General features: G+C 38.5%; 1 protein-coding gene across 2 annotated transcripts in view; it reads left to right on the top strand.

Annotated features, from left to right (window-relative positions):
* atp2b2 (ATPase plasma membrane Ca2+ transporting 2) overlaps positions 1-21,803 on the top strand; it is a 69,235-nt gene that overhangs the window by 21,717 nt on the left and 25,715 nt on the right. For both annotated transcript variants that reach the window (XM_040116275.1, XM_040116274.1), the window contains exons 2-11: positions 972-1,172; positions 4,651-4,908; positions 5,464-5,589; positions 6,828-6,953; positions 7,422-7,454; positions 9,233-9,325; positions 11,894-11,935; positions 15,240-15,404; positions 17,772-17,986; positions 18,623-18,865. In XM_040116275.1, the coding sequence (XP_039972209.1) occupies positions 972-1,172; positions 4,651-4,908; positions 5,464-5,589; positions 6,828-6,953; positions 7,422-7,454; positions 9,233-9,325; positions 11,894-11,935; positions 15,240-15,404; positions 17,772-17,986; positions 18,623-18,865 (1,502 nt within the window). The remainder of the gene's footprint in view (positions 1-971; positions 1,173-4,650; positions 4,909-5,463; positions 5,590-6,827; positions 6,954-7,421; positions 7,455-9,232; positions 9,326-11,893; positions 11,936-15,239; positions 15,405-17,771; positions 17,987-18,622; positions 18,866-21,803) is intronic.

A 21,803-nucleotide genomic window follows, 5' to 3' on the forward strand; every position in this document is an offset into this window, starting at 1 on the left:
TACGTGAACATTCATCATTTTTTACTTTATAATATAAAGTATAATAGTTTAAGCAAAGCCTACTTAATTTTAAGGTCCATTATGTAAGATTGTAAGATTGCACAGACTCCCACTTAAATTACATCCAAATTAACACATAACATTGAATATAATGCACCACATGCAGAGACACAGTGTTCTGTGATTCTAAACCAACCACATTTCAAACTTAAATAATGCATCTTAAAAGGAAACAGGAAAAAAGTACAATGGCACACAAATACACACTCATTTGTGGTAGTGCTATTTGGATTATGAGGCTCAAATGGACTATTGCCAAAGCACTGCATGTGATGTTATTGGCATGTGACATTATTTGAGCTATTGTATAAGAATAATTTTCTGGACAGTAGTCTAAAGGTAAATTGTGCCTCGAGCCAGTGTGACATGCTTCAGATAAAAGAGCAAAAGATATATATGTACAGTAGTTCATGGTGTATGAGGAGGTGGATGAGGTCAAAGCACGAGGCCCTCATCTCTAGAGCAGAATTATATAAGGAACGCAGAGCCGTGACCCACCATGACTCAAACCAGTAATTAGATATGGTTTGTGTGTGGTGTGAGAGTGAGAAAGAGAGAAGAATAAAGGCAGAAATAAAAAAGAAAGCAAGAAAAAAAGATTGATTACAAAGCTGGCTTTAGATCAGCGGTTTTCACAATAAAAATGTCTTAAAAGAGTTTCATGGCAGTTTTCAGCTCTGGATTTTTGGGGATAAAAGTGGTGGTTTTCTTGGATCAAATGTAAAAATAAAGTAGATTTCTGTCTGTTTCTTTAATGTTAACCAGTAATAAATACAATATGAACTCACCGCAATACATCATTAAAGAATATCCTACACACACCGATCATTGTAGAGTGATGTAATGTACTATCAAGAAATCTGTAATACTTTTTCCCTCTCTTCTTCTCTTTCTGTGTCTTCCCCTCACAGGTCTCGCAGGTGCCCAACCTGACCTGGACAAGAGAAAAGAAATATTTGGGAAAAACCTGATACCTCCAAAGAAGCCAAAAACCTTCCTGCAGCTGGTATGGGAGGCCCTGCAGGATGTCACCCTCATCATCCTGGAGATCGCTGCACTGATTTCCCTGGGCCTATCCTTCTACCACCCTCCCGGAGAGAGCGGCGGAGAGTGTGAGTGAAGCAGCTCCTGTGACATCACTTCCAGTAAAATATTCAATCTGTCATTCTATTCGAGGCCTTGAGACAGACGCACAAGCGCGCACACACACACACACACACACACACACACACACACACACACACACACACACACACACACACACACACACACACACACACACACACACACATCTCCACTATTGCAGAGGACAGCAGAGGACTATAATTGCATTGGCCCACTGACATCACTTCCTCTGACATTACTAGCACTCGCTGACACACTTACACCTACATGTATGCACACACACTTTTTAATTGCTGAGGCAGTTGACACTTTGTTTGTGACCTGCCTCAAGAGGTCAAGTGACTCATTGGATGAGGGCTAATTTCTCTGGGTGTGTGTGCCTGCGTGCACATTACGAATGTGTTAAATGTGCATATGAAAGGTACCAGGAAGGTTAATGAAGTGTTGAGTAGAGAAATAACCTTGAGCTCCCAGTGCCCATACATCAGCCCTGTGAGCCGTGAAACAGGAAATGAAGACAGAGACCATAACGAGTTGCTGAGTCAGCAACATCAGTCATTTCTCTCAGCATTATCACAGTAATGGAATTCAGTAACCCTGCCAAACAGAACAGTCATCATTTTAAGGGCTTTAAACACTCTTATGCAGGTAGAAGTACCGGTTAATCCAATAAATCTGGAATTAATTCATTTTGTAGTTTGTAATTATTGACCAACTGGAATTTTTTTAATTTAACAACAGCGCTTTCCCCTAGATGCTTTGCCTGTCTTCTGTGTGTCTTTTGAGCTGTTTCGCTTTATGAATAAGCTCTCTGCATTACCAAGTCCAAATAAAGCAGAGAAATACCAAAGGAATCATTATGCTAATAACTGCGTCCATCTGCAGATACATAATCAAGCTTCCCTTTAACTTGCGGCAAAAAAAAGTGCCAATATACAAGTCTCTTCTTATATTTGAAAGATATGAATACATATGAATCTAAATCAGCACATATACTCCTGCGGATATGAATAATTGTGAATAGCAGAGTGATTCAGAAAGACATGAATGCATACCATCACCTTTTTTTTTTTAGAAAAACGCCAAATGGATGTATGAGTGTGTTACAGAGGAGAGATGCACATGAGGCCATAGGGGTGTGAGGATGTTTTTAGATGCGGAGTGGCACTTAGAAACAAGAGTCCAACTAATATGTAAAGTAATTTTTGTAATGATTAGCATGTTATTTTTCTAAATATATATATATATTTTGACCCAAAACAAAATTTGAGGGTAAAACATGGATGATAATAAGGATTATATATCGACATTCATCGTCATTTTGCAAGCACATATTCAATATAATAACATTCATGGCAATCAGCCCTCAAATTTGGTTTTTAAAGAGTTGTGAAAAAGATGTCTACTGAAGCGGGATACTTGCAGGATTACCTGAAAATAAGATGACGTTCTGATACAGTAAATTTGACCAAATGACAGGAAAACTACATATAAAATAACAGTAAATTCGCAGTAATAAATGTACTTATAAATTCCACAATTATAGAATATTGAGAGTGTATTATAAATCCTATAAACGTAATACTACAATAATACACTATATATATTTTAAACTTCACGCAGAAGAAAAATAATTAAAGACCACTAAAAAAAGTGTAGTCTATAAAACATTTAGGCACTGATTTTTTTATACTGATTCTATACTCATATTGGCTTATAATATTGCTTTCTGAAGTGTTGGTCAGCTCTACCAAGACAGAAATAACTGACAACAAGAGAACTTGGTCCAACCAAAACCCTACACGCAATCCACACACATACATAAATACCCAAGCACACACTTCCCACTGCTGGTTTATGGTTTTGTCTATTAATAGGTCAAATAAAAGCTCAATGGTCCAGAAATAGAAGGTGGTGGGATGACTTAATTCTCATTTACATGTGAAACAGCTTGGCTGCAGTTGAATGAGTAGACTCTTAATTATGTCTCTATCAAAGACAGAACATGCAACAAAACAAAACTGTGAAAAATACAGTAGACACTGAAACCAACATGGTTTGGCAAAGTATCCAAACAAATGAATTAATCTGCCTTTGAAGCTTATAGGCATTTATTTATTCATTTACATGCCACCCGGTTGTAAGTTTCTCAGTCAGCTGCAAATGTTTGCTAATTTTTTGTGCTTTGTCTGGCTTGGGTGTTTTTTTGGCTCTTCGGCACCACTGACAACTTCCTGCATGATTGCAAGTGTCTTTCTATGACAGAGACAAGAACACATTTCGTACAAGAGAGTTGTACAATCAGAACCATGGACAGCTACTATGCTCATTGTACATATTACTGTTAATGTGCTGCAGTGACCAAGCACAAATGGCTGAATTCATAGAATTAAATTGTTTTAAAAAAATGACTGCACTATTGTATTTGTTTATTTGTTAACTTCATACTTCAAGAGCTATAATTCACCATTTATTTTACATGAAATCTTTTTTTTTTTGACAGTTGTTCTTAGTAAGAGCCTCCTAGACCATTGTTTGTTTGCAAGACAGTAAAATAGCTTCACTTAACACACCCATGTCAGTCAGAATATAACGTTGCATACTCTGTAAGGAGGTAGACTAGTTCTGAATCTCTAAGTACTGAGCTGTCACTCGTCAAAATCAGAAACCCATCTTCCCTGACCAAACATGATTAACTGAAGAAAATGTTATGTGGAATAAAATGACTTCTCTTCATAGGACAATGTGGAAAGAACAAACAATGAATGATCAAATTACATAAGTCATGTATTGACATCCTTTTATTGTTTCTTTAAATATGTCTCTCTTTGTGCTAAAACCTACGTGAATACATGAGCACAAATGTGTTCATTGGAGTTGGCAGTCCTAAAGGTCAGAGTATAGTTGCTGGTTGAATTAGACCCTGCATATGTAATGTCTATAACATGGGGTCTGAACTAGTTCCCTTGTGAGCTGCAAGTGTTTTATAGTCCAAAGATAATCAGCCCACCGGGGACTTTCAAAGTTAGCTAGCCAGATGTGTAGACAGTCGCTCCCTTACAAGAAGCAGCACGAGGAGGACTGGGAATAGGTCTTGTTTCATTCTCGAATTTACTCCAGTCTGTCAGCGCACAGCCATCGGACGGCAGGGCCTTCATTTGAAGTAGAGTAAATTAATGAAAAGGCACATTTCATGAATTCATTTTTTTTCAGAGTTGTGATTTATCTTCTGCACACCGTACATATGCAGAGAAATTGCACACATGCATTTATTTCCCCTATATATACACACACACACTGCACACACAGTAATAGTAATAAGCATGTATACTGTGTATGTGTATGAAATTTGCAGGTACTAGAATGCCTCAGTCTGTACTCATTTATGAAAACACTGTGCTTACAAACGTTTGACATCTATATAATTTTCCCCTTCTCCCTGCTGTCACCGTTACCAAACTGCAGCCTGTGGCGCGGCAGCAGGCGGTGTAGAGGACGAGGGCGAGGCGGACGCTGGCTGGATCGAGGGTGCAGCCATCCTGTTGTCTGTGGTGTGTGTGGTGCTGGTTACGGCCTTCAATGACTGGTCGAAGGAGAAGCAATTCCGTGGGTTGCAGAGCCGCATTGAACAGGAGCAGAAATTCCAGGTGGTGCGTGGTAGCCAGGTCATCCAGCTGCCCGTGGCTGACATAGTGGTGGGGGATATCGCACAGATCAAATACGGTAGGTATGAGGAGATTGTCAAATAGGTTACATGTGTTAGAGTTTACTCATTTTATTACATACAGTAAGGACAGTAAACTGAAACTGCAAATATCTTCTTGGTGTAAATTCACAACTCAGAGAGCTTGAAACAGAATCCATTAAATGTTTGAACCTGAAGTAGCTAGGGCTTGTCCGACCAAACGGACATGCCCACTGACTCTCGACTGGCTTGTTCATTGTTCTGTGTAAAGTTATTTTTATGGCTCAGTAGCTGAGGGGATTGAAGTTATGTATGGCCACCTTAAGCAATTAAATATGTTTAAGATACAGCTGAGCAATTAATTAGCTGCAGACAGACCGAGACAATGAGCAGCACACACACATCCTCTCATAATACTATCATGCAACAAAAATATACTACGGTGGTCAAAGCCTATCCTGAATCACATCATCTCAAACCCATGTTCATCTCTAATGAATCCTTGTAGTTTAGGAACAACTTTGTTCCTATCAAACCCAGAAATGTAAATAGATCCACTGCAGGTAGCAACTCTGCCATCTCTGTTGTTGCAGGTGATCTGCTTCCTGCTGATGGGGTGTTGATCCAGGGCAATGATCTGAAGATTGATGAGTCATCACTGACCGGAGAGTCCGACCACGTCAGGAAGTCTTCAGACAAGGACCCCATGCTGTTGTCTGGTATGATGCCAGTTGATGCACTCTCTTGAGGTGGACGGGTGTATACTGTATGTCAACAGTCCTGTTTTCCTGCATGTAATGTTGTGTCAAGGAGATAGGGACAACAAGCAGAGGTGGGGACTCAACTTTAAGACTGAGAACTCTATGCTTTTCCTCTTCAATTCAAAAGTTAATCTCTTCTGTAAAATTGGTTGACTGTTGAATTTGAAGTTAACAACTTTTTTTTTTATCTCTTCAACCACAAAATAGCATTGTATGTACTGACCTGCACTTCTTTACACAGCCATAGATGATAATTTATTTTTCATCTTCCTCTCTACAAAACAGAAAGGATTTTGGAATTAATTAATCTGTCAAACAAGCCCACAATTACATTTCAAGCATTTTTCACCCAGTGGGATGGTGCAAATATTGATTCATTATACCTACTGGCCTAATGCCAAAACCTTATATTTCAATTCACTGCTCTCAAGTAAATTATAGAAATACAAACTTCTACATGTTTTTTATAGTACAAAATAATCATGACATTTTATAATAACTTAAGTTGACAGTCAAGGTGAAAGCCTCAGGAGAAATGTTTCAAGTTGTTTTAAAAATTGAGGTTTTGCTATTACATAGAATCTATTGTGAATAAAATCAAATCAAGTTACAGTCATTACCTCAGACACAAGACAAAAGGTTGTTAATTGTAATCTGAATATCAATGCAGAAGACATTGGCGACCGCTTGGAAGTCAGTGTTTTTTAATCTAGTTTTCCTCTTTATTGGTTTAGTATTTGCTGCAGCAGAGACGCCAGAATTTGCAGCTGTATGATTCTTAGAAATGAAGAATATCACTGATAACAGAGACGCAGGTTAATCTGTTCTCACATCTTGGTATTTTTTCGTGTGGATAATTAGCTGTGTGTCTTTTTGCTGCCTCCTTTAATTAGCCTCATATTCGCGCACATCGACTTACTCTGCTAGAGGTTAATAGTTTTCTATGTGCGTACTGTACATATTCACATACACAAAAGTGAAGTGCAGCCTAGTGTTCTAGTCTATCTTAGTCTCGTGAAATGGAAGTGTCAGAGCCGGGTGGAGACTACTGTTGAGGTCATTAAGAGACGTTGATTAACACAAATGCACACAATCATGACAGAGGCACAAAGAATGTCACTTTCTAAGCAAACACTGAATCTATTTCTGATCTAGCTGTAATATATTTTTATAACACTCCCCTGCCCTTTCTCCAGGGACTCATGTGATGGAGGGGTCAGGGCGCATGGTGGTGACTGCTGTCGGTGTCAACTCTCAGACCGGAATCATCTTCACCCTGCTGGGGGCCAGCACAGAAGAAGAAGAGAAGAAAGAAAAGAAAGGTAAGATGATTATATCATTAGTTTATCGTTTTATTAACATGTCCATAAAGAGGTTTCTGCAGTTGCTTCATGAGTACTGAGGCAGTTTGTTTTTTGTCAGTGTTGCCCAGCAATGTACCCTTGAAAAAGCATTTTTGTCATTTTATTACCTTATGTGCTGAAAATCTGACTCTGTGCGCGCTTTGCATAATATTAGTGTTTTTAACTGTCCTTGTTATCAGAAAGGTTATAAACAATAAACTCAAATGAACAAATGTCCACCTGTTTAACTCACCTGAACTGTAAAACCTTTATGTAGGTATTTGTAGTACAGTACCTGCCTCTGTGCACAATCATCTTTGCTGAACATGTATAGATACTGTATGAAATGAGTGTTGGTGGTACAGTTGTGAGCTGCAGTATCCAGGTTCTGCTGGTTCAGGTGCATTACTGTCCTTACTCTCTTATCGTTCCAAATTCGCCTCGAAGGAGGGGCAGTGGAAGACGGACACCAGATTACAGGTAGAGTATCATCTTTCTCTGACCCCTGGGAGTGGTACTTGATCCTTTTGATCTTTAACCCCTGATGATCCCCAATAAACCACCTTTACTCTTCACTCTTTTTCTGTAGCCAAGCACCTTTGCCCCAGTTTAATTCCTCACTTAAAAAGAGAAGCATCATTACCACAACACTGCATCTTTTTAAGTACTGACGGATGACACATTTCACAATGCATAATCCTCTCCCCTTTTAACAGGCACCGCACTCATCAAACTAACTAGCTAACATTCAACATCAGTCCCGTTTCATAAACGTGTTGAATGGCATGAATAGAGAAAGGCTGTCAGACTCATCTTATTGCTGTATAACAGAACAATGACATGAGAGTGACAGCCTTGCAGGTATACAGCACATGTACCAGCAGCAGAGAGTAAATTAGAAAGTACAAGCTTTTGTGAGATGCTATTTTTACATCTTACATATGTACATTTACATCAGTCGTGATTTGTTGCCACTGTTAGCCATGCCTCTTTGGACAGCTCTGTAGTTTCAATGAGCAGGTACCTCCTGTAGCTTGCACAGATAGCATACTTTATGTTTTGAAGCATTTTGCTTCAGTACTGTCTCATCACACAAGGTAACAAAAAACATGTCATCCTCTGTGGATAATACTTTCTTCCTCTGATCTGAACACTAACAAAGACTATATATCTTCTTGTTTCGACTTGTACTGTAATTGTAGTGCTTTAACAATGTGATTGTGATCTGGCTGTAGCACAGTGGTAAGATGCGTTATTGTCCCAGTGTAACGGGAACTGGACCGAGGGATGCTGCCATTGAACTGTCCAAATTTACTTTAAATTGTCATTCACTGAAAAGTTCTTTATGTTGATACATCTGTTATCATCCTTGATCCTTGATTCAAAGTTGCTGTTTCAATGATATAAATGAATTTTAATATCTTACAAAAAAATTGTACCATATATCATGCACTTAGTACTTCACGTATGGCTGGCTGTATTAGTACAAGTTAAACAAGTTAATTTAAAGTTTCATTGAGACTACATAAATATAACATGTTGAAGTTAGGGTTACCTTGAGGCAGCTGAGACTTTTTTAAAAGGTGACATCAGCCAAATGTGGTATTTTTCATATTAATTTGTTGATCAAACACTGCTCAGGATTGCAAACTCATCAAAAAATTGCGCCAAAATCACTGCTGGGCTGTTTCATTAAAGAAAGCAATTGATTTTCAATGAGGTAATAAATGACGTATAGAATTATGACAAAACATAATATGTCAGAGGTAAAATACTTTATATTTACTACTGATTACTATACATATAGGATTATTTACAGTACATACAGCATATTGAAACGAATAGTATCTTGTTAAATCATTAGTAGTATTAGTAGTTAAATATAAGTAGGTTTATCTTTTTTGTAGCTCTGGTTTTACTGTTTGTTATTTTGTTTTCCACATGTTGCGTTCAGATTTCATGTTTCATGTCTGTCCAATATTTGTTTGGTAACATTTTCTTAAAGCTCTTACTTCTGGTAAATCACACTATTTAGGTAGATATAACAATAATTGCGTATACAAATAAATGCATTTATAATCCACACTGATCACATTTTAGCCTTCACACACAGTCTACATGCACTGAATCTCTTAAATGTGCTATAACCATGTTGTTTCTGTTCATTGTCTTGTGTGTGCACGTGCGTGCATGTATGCATTGGTATGTGGGTGCGCGCGTGTTTGTTTTGTTCATTCATGTTCGGCCCTCATGGCTAGACTGCTCCCATCCCCCTATCCACCCTATCGCAACTATAGCCACGGATGGGGCTGCAGGCATTAATGCCCCTGGCAGTGCCAGCCTAATTAATGGTAGGTTGACAAAACATCTGATCTCTGGCCTCTTTCTGTCGTGACTTTTGACTCCTTCTACCTTCTCCATTCTCCAAATGCCTCCTACCATGGGTGCTCACCCTGTGCTCTACCTTCTCTCACAGTTGTGTTGGACTCTTTTGTTCCATGCTGTCAGTGCATGTGTTCCTTATTTGTGTCGAAATTAGTCTCTTGTTTCTTTTTCCTCTCTTTATGCTATCATTTGTCTTGTAATGCTTATAATCATGTGTTGGAAAAATTTGAAATTACTTGGGAAGTTTTTTTTTTTTGCTCCATCTTTAAATGCAAACTAAAATCAAACAAATAAAACCCTTTATTAGGTGAAAGTGGTAAAAGTGGTGGAAACCTTTTAAGCCTTCTTCTATTCACTCATAAAAAAGATTTTTTGAAGAATAAGGAAACAGCATTTGAAGTGGGGTGTCTTTAAAGAAATAGTTCTACATTTTGGGAAACACATTTCTTCCCTTGCTGAGAGTTAGATTAGAGGATCATTACCACTTCTCCCAGCCAAGAAATAGGCCGGCACATAACCCCCACACGTTGTTTTTACAATTTGTTTTTTGTACAGATTAAACAAGAGCTAAGAAGATATAACATGTCAATTAATGAGTTTTAGAGGTGCTGGATTTTGTTATCATTGGACAGAGTCAAGCTAGCTGTTTTCCCCTGTTTTCAGTCTTTGTGCTAAGCTAAGCTAACTGGCTGCTGGCTGTAGCCTCATACTGAATGAACAGATATGAAAGAGATATCAATCTTCTCATCTAACTCTTGACAAGAAAGTGAATAAGAGTTTTTTCCAAAATGTAGAGCTCTTCCTTTAAATTGTGCTGTTGGCATAAGTGAAAATAAAAGAATTGTTACATAAGTTCAGATTTCTGATAAGAAACAAGAAGCTAGGTGAATAGTGGTGGCCTCCTCTGAGATCACTTAGAGCAAATCCTCCATTTTTATGTTAGCGGGACGAGATGCTAAAAGATTAACTTCATTCATCGTTGCACTGGGTTCTCTCTTATCTTCGTCTCCTTGGAGAGCAGCCCCAAAGTGTTTGTACTCAAGGCAGGAGGGCGTGATTTGCACTGTAATGGTGACCTTGTGCTGTCCTGAGCTGGAACAGAGCGATTTGTCTTCTTCAGCTTTATTGTGACTCCAGGGAACTGGCTAATGCAGGCGCGAGGGGTGAAATGAGCCATTTATTCTCCACATACATGCAGAAGATTCTGTGAAAATTCGGTCTTCCGGCTCTACCTGAGTAATTATCTTACTGGCATTTGAGTATAAAGCACTGAAAGACAGATTCTGTGCAATTTATAGCCTGCTAACCACTGAGACAAAAATGCATATCTCTAGTTATAGCGAAGGTAGATAGTGGGATAAACACTGCAGTATAGAATAAATGCTCTCTTACTTTGTAAACATTGTGTATACATTTGATTTGAAAGCTTAAGACTTTTATGTTTCATCGGCTTGCAAAAGGATGTATACTGCATGTGTACTTCTCTTACTTAGGCTCTTAGCTGCTCTATAGGACTACAAGCAAGATGATCCTGTAACTTACAAAAATACCGTTTGACTGAAACGAACGTTAGAGTTAAGTTCACTCCTTGCGTAAGCAGAATCCAACAGCATAATAAATTCACTGTCCCCAAACTTAGATTTCGATTTTCCTCCAGTTGTTCTTATGTAACTTCACCATGTGGGAGGCTTCCTTCAGGCTCTCTCTTTCTCTCTCTCTCTCTCTCTCTCTCTCTCTCTCTGTATTGCTCACATCTCCAGTCTGCTTCCCTTTTGACTGTGTGATCTTGCATGTGCTGTCTGAATTTTCTTCTAATGCATGCTGTCTCTTGTTTGTGTATGCTGTACGCGTGTGTGGTGTGTTTGTGTGTGTGTAAGTGTGTTTGTTGTGTACTTTCCCTCACTGTCAGTGTTCAGTATAAATGCTCTATGTCTTGATATCTCATTTTATACTGTGAAGATTTGACACGTATTTTTGATAAAGTGTGTGGAATTACCTGTGGTCATAGTGTGAGTATGTCATTCAAAACAATATATAAAGACAGAAAAATTCAGCAGAAGGTTTGCTGTTTTGTTTTTTTTAAATATTCCATATAATATTATGTCACACTCGATATACATTGATGTCAAAATATTTATATTTTAGAAAGGCCCATTAAACAATTTAATTACCTGATTATTTGCTAATGCAATAAAATATAGTCTATCAAAGCCCTATTTCCTCCCACTTCATTACAAGAAAATCTGCACACAACAGTATGTGTCTCTGATTGGTGTTAGTATAACTCTCAATGAAATCTTATCTTATTAACCCCATGTCAGTAGCTGCCATAGCTGCTAGTTACATTACATCCCTTACATATCACAGGCCTTTCTATGTGACTGTCACAGAGACGTTGTATTAAAGGTCATTTTCCTGTCTCCTTGTTTGTGATTTTTGGTTCTCGCTGTGTGTGTTTTGTCTGTGGTGATAATTTGTTGACTTGTCTGCCTTGGTTATTTTTGTTGTTATTGTCTTGTATGTCTCCATCATAGGTAAAATGCAAGATGGCAATATGGAGAGCAACCAGATTAAAGGTAACCAAACCATATCTTTCACTCTCTCCTTCCATGCCTCCTCTCTTCCTCCTCCTCCTTATTCTTCTCATCTTTTACTTTCAGTGGTGTGTGGTGTGAGCTCTGGGTCAAATGCAGGTGGAAAATTTTCTGTTATTTTATTTATTTCAGCCTACATTGTTCTAAATACCACACTATCTCTCAAAGGATTGTGCAGTACTAATTCAAAATGTATTCCAAGGGACTTTGACGGTCCACTGTCAGTCTCCTATTGACATCCCAGATACTAAGCGTAAGATTAGACCTTTTATTTGACCCAGGTTTTACCTGCAGTCATATTAGGTTAGAAAATCCCTCCTCTTCACTCTGTCTGTCACTGATGTGTTGTCACTGGTCTGTTGTTCTGTTGTTGTTGTTGTTGTTGTTGTTGTGTTGTTAACTTGTCTTGTTCTCTAGAAGAGAACAGCAGCCTGTCCCTCTACTAGCCTGTCCCTCAACTTGCTTGGGCTACCCTTATCCACCAAAAACACCCCAAACTGTCCTGTTAGTACTCTCCCCAAGTTATATACCACACCCTGGTTTTCCCATTTCCAATGTTTCATGAAATTTGCTCCACACAATATGACATAAATTGGTCTGGGATTAAAGTGATACTGTGTCATTTTTCATGGTGTCCTTATAGCGTATAACTAATGCTTATTTTTTATTATTGTTAATCTATCAGTTTAGTCTATAAAAAGTTATTTTAAAAAATGAAAAATGCTCTTCCCAGGTTACCAAAGTGCTGCCTTTAAATACTGTTTTGTATCTGACAAACCCAAAACCCCAAATCAATGAAATTCTCAACAATATAAAACAGAAAAAGAAATCACATTTTTACATTTCAGAAGCTGATATCAGTAAATGTTTTGTATTGTTTTTTTTTATTATTGTTAAATAAATCTTTCATTATAAGGTACATGTTTTTTTATATCAACTAATTGATTAATTGACTTATGCTATACTATGAGGCAGTATTTTTTTAGTCATCTAAATCCTTTTGATTTGGAAATTGTTTGCATTCTTTCCACTCGAAATTTTGTTTATTTAGCTGATGAGTTTGCCAGTATCTACAAGTGTATCTAACAAGTCTAATTATTCAGGTCATGTCAAAATACACTGATGAGCCAAAACGTTATGACCGCCCTTGGCTACTATGCTGTTGCTCCTTCGCATGCCGCCAAAACAGCTCCGACCTGCCGAGGCACATACTCTACAAGACCTCTGAAAGTGACCAGTGGTATCTGGGCACCAAGACATTAGTAGTAGATCCTTTACATCTTGTAAGTTGTGAGATGGAGTCACCACAGATCAGACATGTTCCAGCAAATCCCCCAACACCCTGTTTCAGAGTTGGTACGTAGTAACGACTGCTGACCAGGAGCACACCACAAGCCTTGCTGTTACAGAGGTGCTCCTACCCAGTCGCCTGGCCATAACAATTTGGCCCTTGTCAGAGTCGCTCCGGTCTTTACACCTGCCAACACTTTGCCTACGAGAACTGACGTTTTGTTTACTGTCTAATATATCCCAGACCTTTCATGCACCGTTGTATTGAGATAATGAACGTTTTTCACTTCATCTCTGAGTGGTCATAATCTTTTGGCTCCTTGGTGTATGTTTCTTCTCTTGTGCATGGTGACACGGAATATACACAATATACATTAGCTGAAAAAGTCAAAGTATTCCCAATTCAAAGGGGTGAAAGGGTAAATGTAGAACAGAATGCAGCTTTCAGAAGATGAACCTTTGTCCTGAGTGTATTTTAATGTGAACTGTTTGATCTTGCTCTTCTGCTGCATACAGCTTGATGCAGATGTACGCTGTCTGTTTGGTGTTATGGAGGTGGAAAAACAAAAATGTACAAACAGAGAGTATGACAAATGTTCATCAAACACATGCCTCTTTGTGAAGGGGAAACTGGGCTGAAATAATTCTTGGTAATGGGTTACATTAACAGAGAAGCACTGCACTGTGTGTGTGTGTGTGTGTGTGTGTGTGTGTGTGTGTGTATGTTCGGGGGGGGTTGGCAGAGTGAGGTATTTGAGGACTGGTTCTACAGATGAAATATCAATTACTTTCTAAGTGAGAAGAGTGATTACATATATCTAATGTACATGGATCAATATGTGTTTCACAAAATGATCTTTAACAGCCACTAGTGGAAGCAGTTTTATTCAATTTTTGTTTTTTCTGAAGGAAGTCATTTCAGACGCATGTAACTGGGGTAATTGTGTTTTGTGTGTTCGAATCTAGTCCCTGATGAGATGGTTTGTCAAGTAAAATGTATGATCACATTTATGTACGTGGTTTTACTATTTGGGGATTTCCAATGATTAGTTTTGTTGTCAGTATGATTATAAGAGAGCAGCTTTTCATGCAGTCCAATTATCATATTATTGCCAGTATATGAGTTCAGATATAGCCTGCAACTGAGTTATCTGCCTGTCTTCCAGTAGGTTGTAAAACTGAAGCACTACTGCACTGTTCCATACATCACTTAGTGGCTAAAATATATTTCTGGCTTACTTTTAGAATATGAACCCTCTAAACATCCAAGGCCATTTGAAACTGGTTTACAAAATGTTCTCAGGGTAAAAATAAAACAGCAAAACAACTAAAGATCAATATGTAGTTATTATGCTTCACATTGAAACAAACCTCTAGAAGGCTTGGGACTCTATTTGTACTAAAAACAGATATATTCTCCATTTCGATTTATTGAATTTTTTTTATCTTTATTCTTTTGTATTTTGCTTTTTAACTTTTAACCTCCCTTTTTGTTTCTTTTCTGGTTGTTTTCTTTTATCTGAAGCTCACCGAGTTCTTCTTGCATGTCTGAAATGTGCTACACCGTATGTGTGGAAGGTTTCCTTTTCCTCACTTTCTGGAAATGCTTGGCAGGCTTTTAAATAATCTGTGAACATTGCCTATACCTTGGATGTTGGACCATTGAATTATTTACGACTAACTGTAAATATCTGTTTGTGATGAAAAGATAGGGAGACTGATAAGAATCACAATGTTTCCCTTACTACAGCAAACAAAACCTAGAGTATCATTCTTTTTTTAGTTTTCATAGTCTATACAGTAAGATAATTCACAGGCAAGTTGATCATATTACGTGACCTAATATGATCTTTTCTTGGTTTTACATCTAAACTTGAATAATGGAGCTATTGTAACACCTGGGTGTTAAAGCCTGGCTGCCTCTTTCTCCTCATTTTTTTTGGTTTAATCACCATTTCTAACACTGCTGCTTTCTGTTTTTCTGTGGTGTTTACAGTAAAGAAGCAGGATGGAGCTGCTGCCATGGAAATGCAGCCTCTAAAGAGTGCTGAAGGTGGAGAGGCCGATGAAAAAGAGAGGAAGAAGGTGTCTGTTTCAAAGAAAGAGAAGTCTGTGCTGCAAGGGAAGCTGACAAAATTGGCCGTCCAGATTGGCAAAGCAGGTACAGCAGATCACTTAAGGACAAGTCCATCACTCAGTCAGGCAGTTAAATCAGGGACAACAAGGTACTGAACCATCATCCTGTCGATCAAAGCAAGACGAGAAGAGAATACTCACTTCTTGGTTGCTCAAAGCAATCAGAGCAGTTAGGAAGAATGCTTAAGTGTCAGAATTATGCAACAGTAGAGGAGCCTGTGCATTTTATTTTTCCTTTATAAATCCTCCAGGGATTTGTTGAATCATTGTAATGGGAGCAACTGAGACTTTAGTATGCAGCTTATTCACTTATGCAGTTATACAAGCCATATTATAATCAATTGTTTGTAATTTAATTTAAAGCAATTTAAGGCATCAAGGAGTTGAGGTCTAACACACTTAAAGTAGATCGGTACCAGCAGGCATTCTTTGTAACAGATCCCCACATGCCAGTGTGCCCACACTGTGGGTGTCCTCCAACCAGCAACACGGTAGGATTACTGCTGAACAAATTTCAGCCATGAAATGCAAAGGTTTCTCGACCAGTCTGGAGATTTTAGGATTCTTAAATGTAGAATCACCAAAATCCTCAAAATATTCCTGATAGCTATTGAAGGAATGAAAAGAACCCGGCTGCGGCTTTTTTTTGTTTCACTTAGTCAAGAGTTGAAGGTTTTGCATTTTCAGAGAATCCCTTAAGGAAGTCTTCATTTTTACAGTGTGCTGTTAGACCAGACTGTTGGCCTGAGTGATGGAATGAGTACATGGTGTCAGAAGAATGAAATACCGTGGATGGATTAGCATACAAGCAGCACTGTAAGATCATATGGTGATCCTACGGGTCTGGCAGAAAATGTTTGGATGTAATAGATGTCCATGCCTATGACCCCCTGGCATCTATGTCTGCTTTTATGTGCTGTACTTCACTGTGGCTCATCTGATCTCTGTATACTCCTGATAAGCCACACCTGGTCTGTATCTACCTGACACGAGATGTGCCTCATTAGCGATCAGGGAAAGAATAACAACACCAAATATATACTTTTCATTAACATAAATGACAAGTATGTGACTGTATTGCATTTGCTCTATGCATCTTATTGCATTGACCTTCATCTAAGCAGTAAGGAGAGATGCGACGGAAATCTAACGAACACCTTGGTGAAAGGGACTGTCTATACACCATCTGTAGGAAATCTTTGTCTGCATCAAATTATGAACTGTCATGAGCACATAATTATTTTCCCCACACATGCTGGCATGTAGTTATGCCTACGAAGAGGAATCATAGATGTTTGACAATGGAAGAAAGGGCGATAAGTGGTTATGGTTATGATCTGGAATTGAATCCTTTTGGAATTGACCAACACCCACAAGCTAATATGCTCTCACTTGCTAGCTTATAAGGTACACCTAACTAAAAGTAATGTTGAAACTGTTTTAGAGAGGTGTTGAGTCAGTTTTATGGTCATTTTGGAGGATGCAGTATGTGGTGCTGTTGAACTGAATTCTGTTATACTGAGAGGTGCCTTTAATATTTAGCCTACCCTCACTCATTGATGCTTTCTGATCATAAAGAGATATCCACTTCCAAATATAAAGACCGTTGGAATAGCACATTGATTTATTGTATGATGTTGTATTCTTTTGGAATGAGGTTTGACAAGCCTGGTACATTTTGACCTGGCAATCCCCTGGATACAAGGCAGAAAAATCAGATTACTATTGTAATCCTGTATGTATTTATCCCTCATTTAATAGTGTTCACTTTTTTCAAAGTAAATATTTTGACATGTCCATACAACAAAAGCATGTAACTAAAAAGAAAATAATTGTCTTTCTTCAATTTAGGTGTGTCAGTATGCAATCCAAGTCAGCCAGCATGCACAGAACCCTGGCATTAGCACACCTACATGTACTGTAAAGCAACAATAATACGTTCTATTAATTGTAGACATGCTTAGGAGTAAATAACTCCCCCATGTGAAGCTCAATTAAGGGAGCATAGTGGCTCAGTGACAGTCAGGGACCTTTCCCTGTGAAGTTTAAGGGAGCTGCACATTTTTTGCTCTGGTTTCCTTTCAGTTGCTCTGTTTTTTTCCCATACCTAAACACATGCATGTAACAGTAGGAATTAGGAATCACCCTGGGCTAAGGTACTGGCAAGAACTTGAGTTGCTCCCCAGGTGCTACGCTGATGGACCAAATCAGCAGACAAATTTAAAAATATAAAGTGAAACTCCACTCAGACGCAGACTCTTGAATCATCAAACACTTGCCCTCCAGGCCCTTGGCAGTTTCTAATGACAAGATTTTGTTTTTTTAAATGCATGTTTCACTTTCATCTTACAACCTTCCTTTCCTCAGCTGATACCTGTTGTATCTTTTTCAGGTTTGCTCATGTCAGCCATCACAGTCATCATCCTGGTCCTGTATTTTGCCATTGACAACTTTGTGATGCAGAAGCACCCTTGGATGCCAGAGTGCACTCCCATCTACATCCAGTACTTTGTCAAGTTCTTCATCATCGGTGTGACTGTGTTGGTGGTGGCCGTGCCAGAGGGGCTGCCGCTGGCTGTCACCATCTCCCTGGCATATTCTGTCAAGGTGAGCAATGCCAAATTCTGTACATACACTGTGGTACTGCTGTACCTCTGCTGTAAGGGCTGTCCATTTACACATTGTATGCATTTAGCTGTGGTCTTTATTTACCCATTATAAGTTGATTATCTGAGCTTTACTTCAATATGCCTTAAAACAAAACCTAAGCATTAGCTGCTGCTGAGAAGATTGAAAAAACTGCTAAACAATCCCACATTTTTCATTAATGTATTTATTTTTTGTGCTATTTTGGGTTATTTTCATTCAACTTTTTGTGTGCACATTTCTGTAGAGTGAAAATGTGATTTGCTTGCATACATGGGTATGGTATAGTTATGGTATAGCACTGTGGTAACACACTTACTCAATTCGCAGCCGCAAACTAAAAAATTATGATGAAGGCCAAGTGTGGAAGACATTTTCTTTCTTTGGCTGTTGATGTGAATTATGTAAGCAGTTTATGATATTATATAAGCGCAGACATCCCTTTTTTTGTATTGGTAGCCATTATAGCCACTGAAGTTCAAGCAGTAAATGTATTTGATAGGCTATTTCAGGTTACCATCTAATAGTTCAGATATTTTATAGGATTTTACAATATTAATTGCAAAGTGTCATAATCATGTTGTTTCCTACCAACAGAAAATGATGAAAGACAACAACCTGGTGCGTCACCTGGATGCATGCGAAACGATGGGCAACGCTACCGCCATCTGCTCTGACAAGACAGGCACGCTAACTACCAACCGCATGACGGCTGTGCAGTTTTACGTTGGAGATGTGCACTACAAAGAAATCCCAGATCCTGGAGTTCTGCCACCCAAATCACTGGACTTACTGGTCAATGCCATCTCCATCAACAGCGCCTATACCACCAAGATACTGGTAAGCCACCCGGAGTATAGAGGCCTTTCCTCTGAGGTTGGAGAAACAAGAATGTAAAGAAATTGACATTATATTACTGCATAAAACATTTTCATTTATTTATCACTTACAAAATTGTAATAAAGTTTTATGGTCTTTCATATGGAAAACACCATATAAAGCAAACCCCCTTCCATTTATTATACATCATTATAGACTTATATTACACATAATATACATCATATGTGGCACTCTCTATGAACACTGGTCACAATATTTAATATATTCTGTTACATTAAAGCCTATTTAGTTAAGACTTGGATTTCAGCCCCCTCTGTGCGAATGCTGAAACCATATGATGAGAGCAGCCCTAAAACAGTGAGATGGTTCTGCAGTGCTTTTTTCTTGGCGAAGCAGGCAGTCGGTGTCCTTGGCTGCTGCTTTAGATTCATCAGGCATTCACTCAACTTGTCACCTTGAGAACGGTTGTGTAATTTTGTCTTATCTGATATTCAGGGCGTAGCAGACTGTAATTGAATCCAATCTGTCTAAGTGCTGGAGATGGTCTCTTGTTTACAGTGAATGCAGTGAAGAGAAATTTTCCCTGAGCCAATTAGACCTGCATGCAATGAGAAATAGATAGGTAGCTATGTATATAGACAGACAGACTGAGACACAGACTGTTATATGTTGTAATCGGAGAATCTGAAAGCTGTTTGCATGGATATTCCTTCAGGCCACGGATGTGAAGCAGTGTTTCCATTATAAAGCATTTGGCAAACATATCCTAAAAGCAAAGATTGCCATGATAAGGATATGTGTTCAGACTGTTAGAGCAACATGCCTGAGTAATCTTTTTCCTGCCATGACCATGTATACTCACCTGCACACAAACACACACCATTTGAGCCTGTCTGTGTGTCACTACTCTTGTAAACCCCTGTAGTGTCTGTTCATTGATGGCTGACCAACTGTCGAATGCCCTTATGGAACTTGCATGGGGAATGAGCTGAGGAGGCAGGACATCTGCGATAGAAGGATCCCACAGATTTCACTTCCTACCCCTCTAGGCACAATCGCAGTCTTGGTGAAAACAGAGTGTTGATCACTGGGTTTCTAAGATGGAGAGCTACAGATTCTAGTTTTAACTCTGGTTTGTTCGACACACAGTAGATACACTTAGGCAATGCAGTTACTTCTGGCATGCAAGTAGCATAATTGAGTATATTCCAGCTTTATACCAGTTAGCACAGCAAGTTTTTATCCTTTGAATATCAGTTTATAGAGTACCTACTGTATCTAAATATATAAAACTGTGACTGTGTCTATTCCCAAAACTGTGACAGTTTAAATTGAATTCTTCAATAATGTACATGGTGTATTTACTTCCCTCTGTTTCTACAGCAGGACCTTTAGTGTGAACATGTCCTGTTTCTGTTTAAATAAAGGTTTTATTATCACAGCCAGGTCAAACAAAACTGTTCCCATGTAATATTCTTGACGTTGTGATGAACCGTTGTTCATAGTGAGAGTCAACTGTGATAAAGTTTTTAGTCTCTCAGTATAGCCCTTTGGCAAAAGCAAAGATTCAAATTGGATAGGAACAGGGAAAGATTGTGGCGCAGTCCTGCTAATTAGATCCTGTGTGTGCTGAACAGATTGATTGATTTAGCTAGAGGGGTTAAAGGTTCAAGTTCCTTCAGAAATACAAATTGATGTGGTTTGTATGCAGTGTAGTCTAAAATGTTGCAGTATTTGCTAAAATCGTGCCTATAACTGCGGAAAAATATGTGATTAATTAAACATTACTCCAGAGCAAAAAACAGCACGTCCAAAATGAGGATACTTGACACTCTATAGAAAACAAGCATCAGCCTACCTTCATTTGCAAATGACAATGTAGTACAGTGCACATAATATTGAAGAATTTCGTGTGTCTATGAGGAACTGACCACTGACTGATAAGACAAGAAAGGCCAGAAAAAGCAACAAAAAAGAATAAAAACTGTAGCAGGCAAGACTGGTGGCTGAGACTAAGTCCAAGATAATAGCAAAAAATGTCTCAAGACTATACTCGAGACCAAGTTTGGACTCGAGTACATCAACCTTTCCTATAGCATGTGACTTCAACAACCAAAAACTTTAAAATAGTTTTGTATCATTGAAAATTGGTGAATGCTATCTATTCCCACTTAATTGAAATTATGAATCAGTTTTGTTGTTGGGACTTTGATGTTGTCTCAGATTTCCCTTGCCACAGCATTTCTCTATCAAGACGTGCCATATTAACAAGATGTTATCCCTTTTGAAAAACCTGGAGGACTGCTTTGCCGCATTACATCAGACTTTTGTACCTTCATAGCTGCTTAGCTCAACGGAATTAAGCACCGGCAGAGTGAAGCTTAGACTTGGTGGATTAAATGGCACTTAGTCTATTTTTTAATCTCTTCATTCATAAAAGAGGTTACCACATGCATCAAAGTAGATGTTAAACTTAGGGTAAACTTCAAAAGATATCAGCTTACCTACAATATGTACTGTAGCTTGCTAACCACGTAGCTTACCAACTAACTAGATGACTTTCATACACATACATCACTTATATGCATACATCAGTTCATCCATGCATACATACATAAATACACAGTACATATTTGCATAAATGTAGTATCGAACACAATATCTAGTACATAAATAGTGTATATAGTACAGTACATGTTGGTATGGATGCATTTATTTACTGAGGGCTCTTATTAGAATGAAGGACAGGAAAACAAAGTGAGAGCAAGATGAAGAAGGACAGATATAATTAAGGAATTAAATGAACTCAAAAAGCAGGATGCAAAAGGGAAATTTCTGAGGAATATTTAGTGCATCTCTTCCTACCTCCTCCAGCCACCCCCGCTCCCTCAGCGCCACTCCTGCAGTATGCTGGCTGGTGTGTTCTTATATAAGAGGC

The sequence above is a fragment of the Xiphias gladius genome, chromosome 21 (assembly GCF_016859285.1).
Source record: "Xiphias gladius isolate SHS-SW01 ecotype Sanya breed wild chromosome 21, ASM1685928v1, whole genome shotgun sequence".
NCBI classification, from domain to species: domain Eukaryota; kingdom Metazoa; phylum Chordata; class Actinopteri; order Istiophoriformes; family Xiphiidae; genus Xiphias; species Xiphias gladius.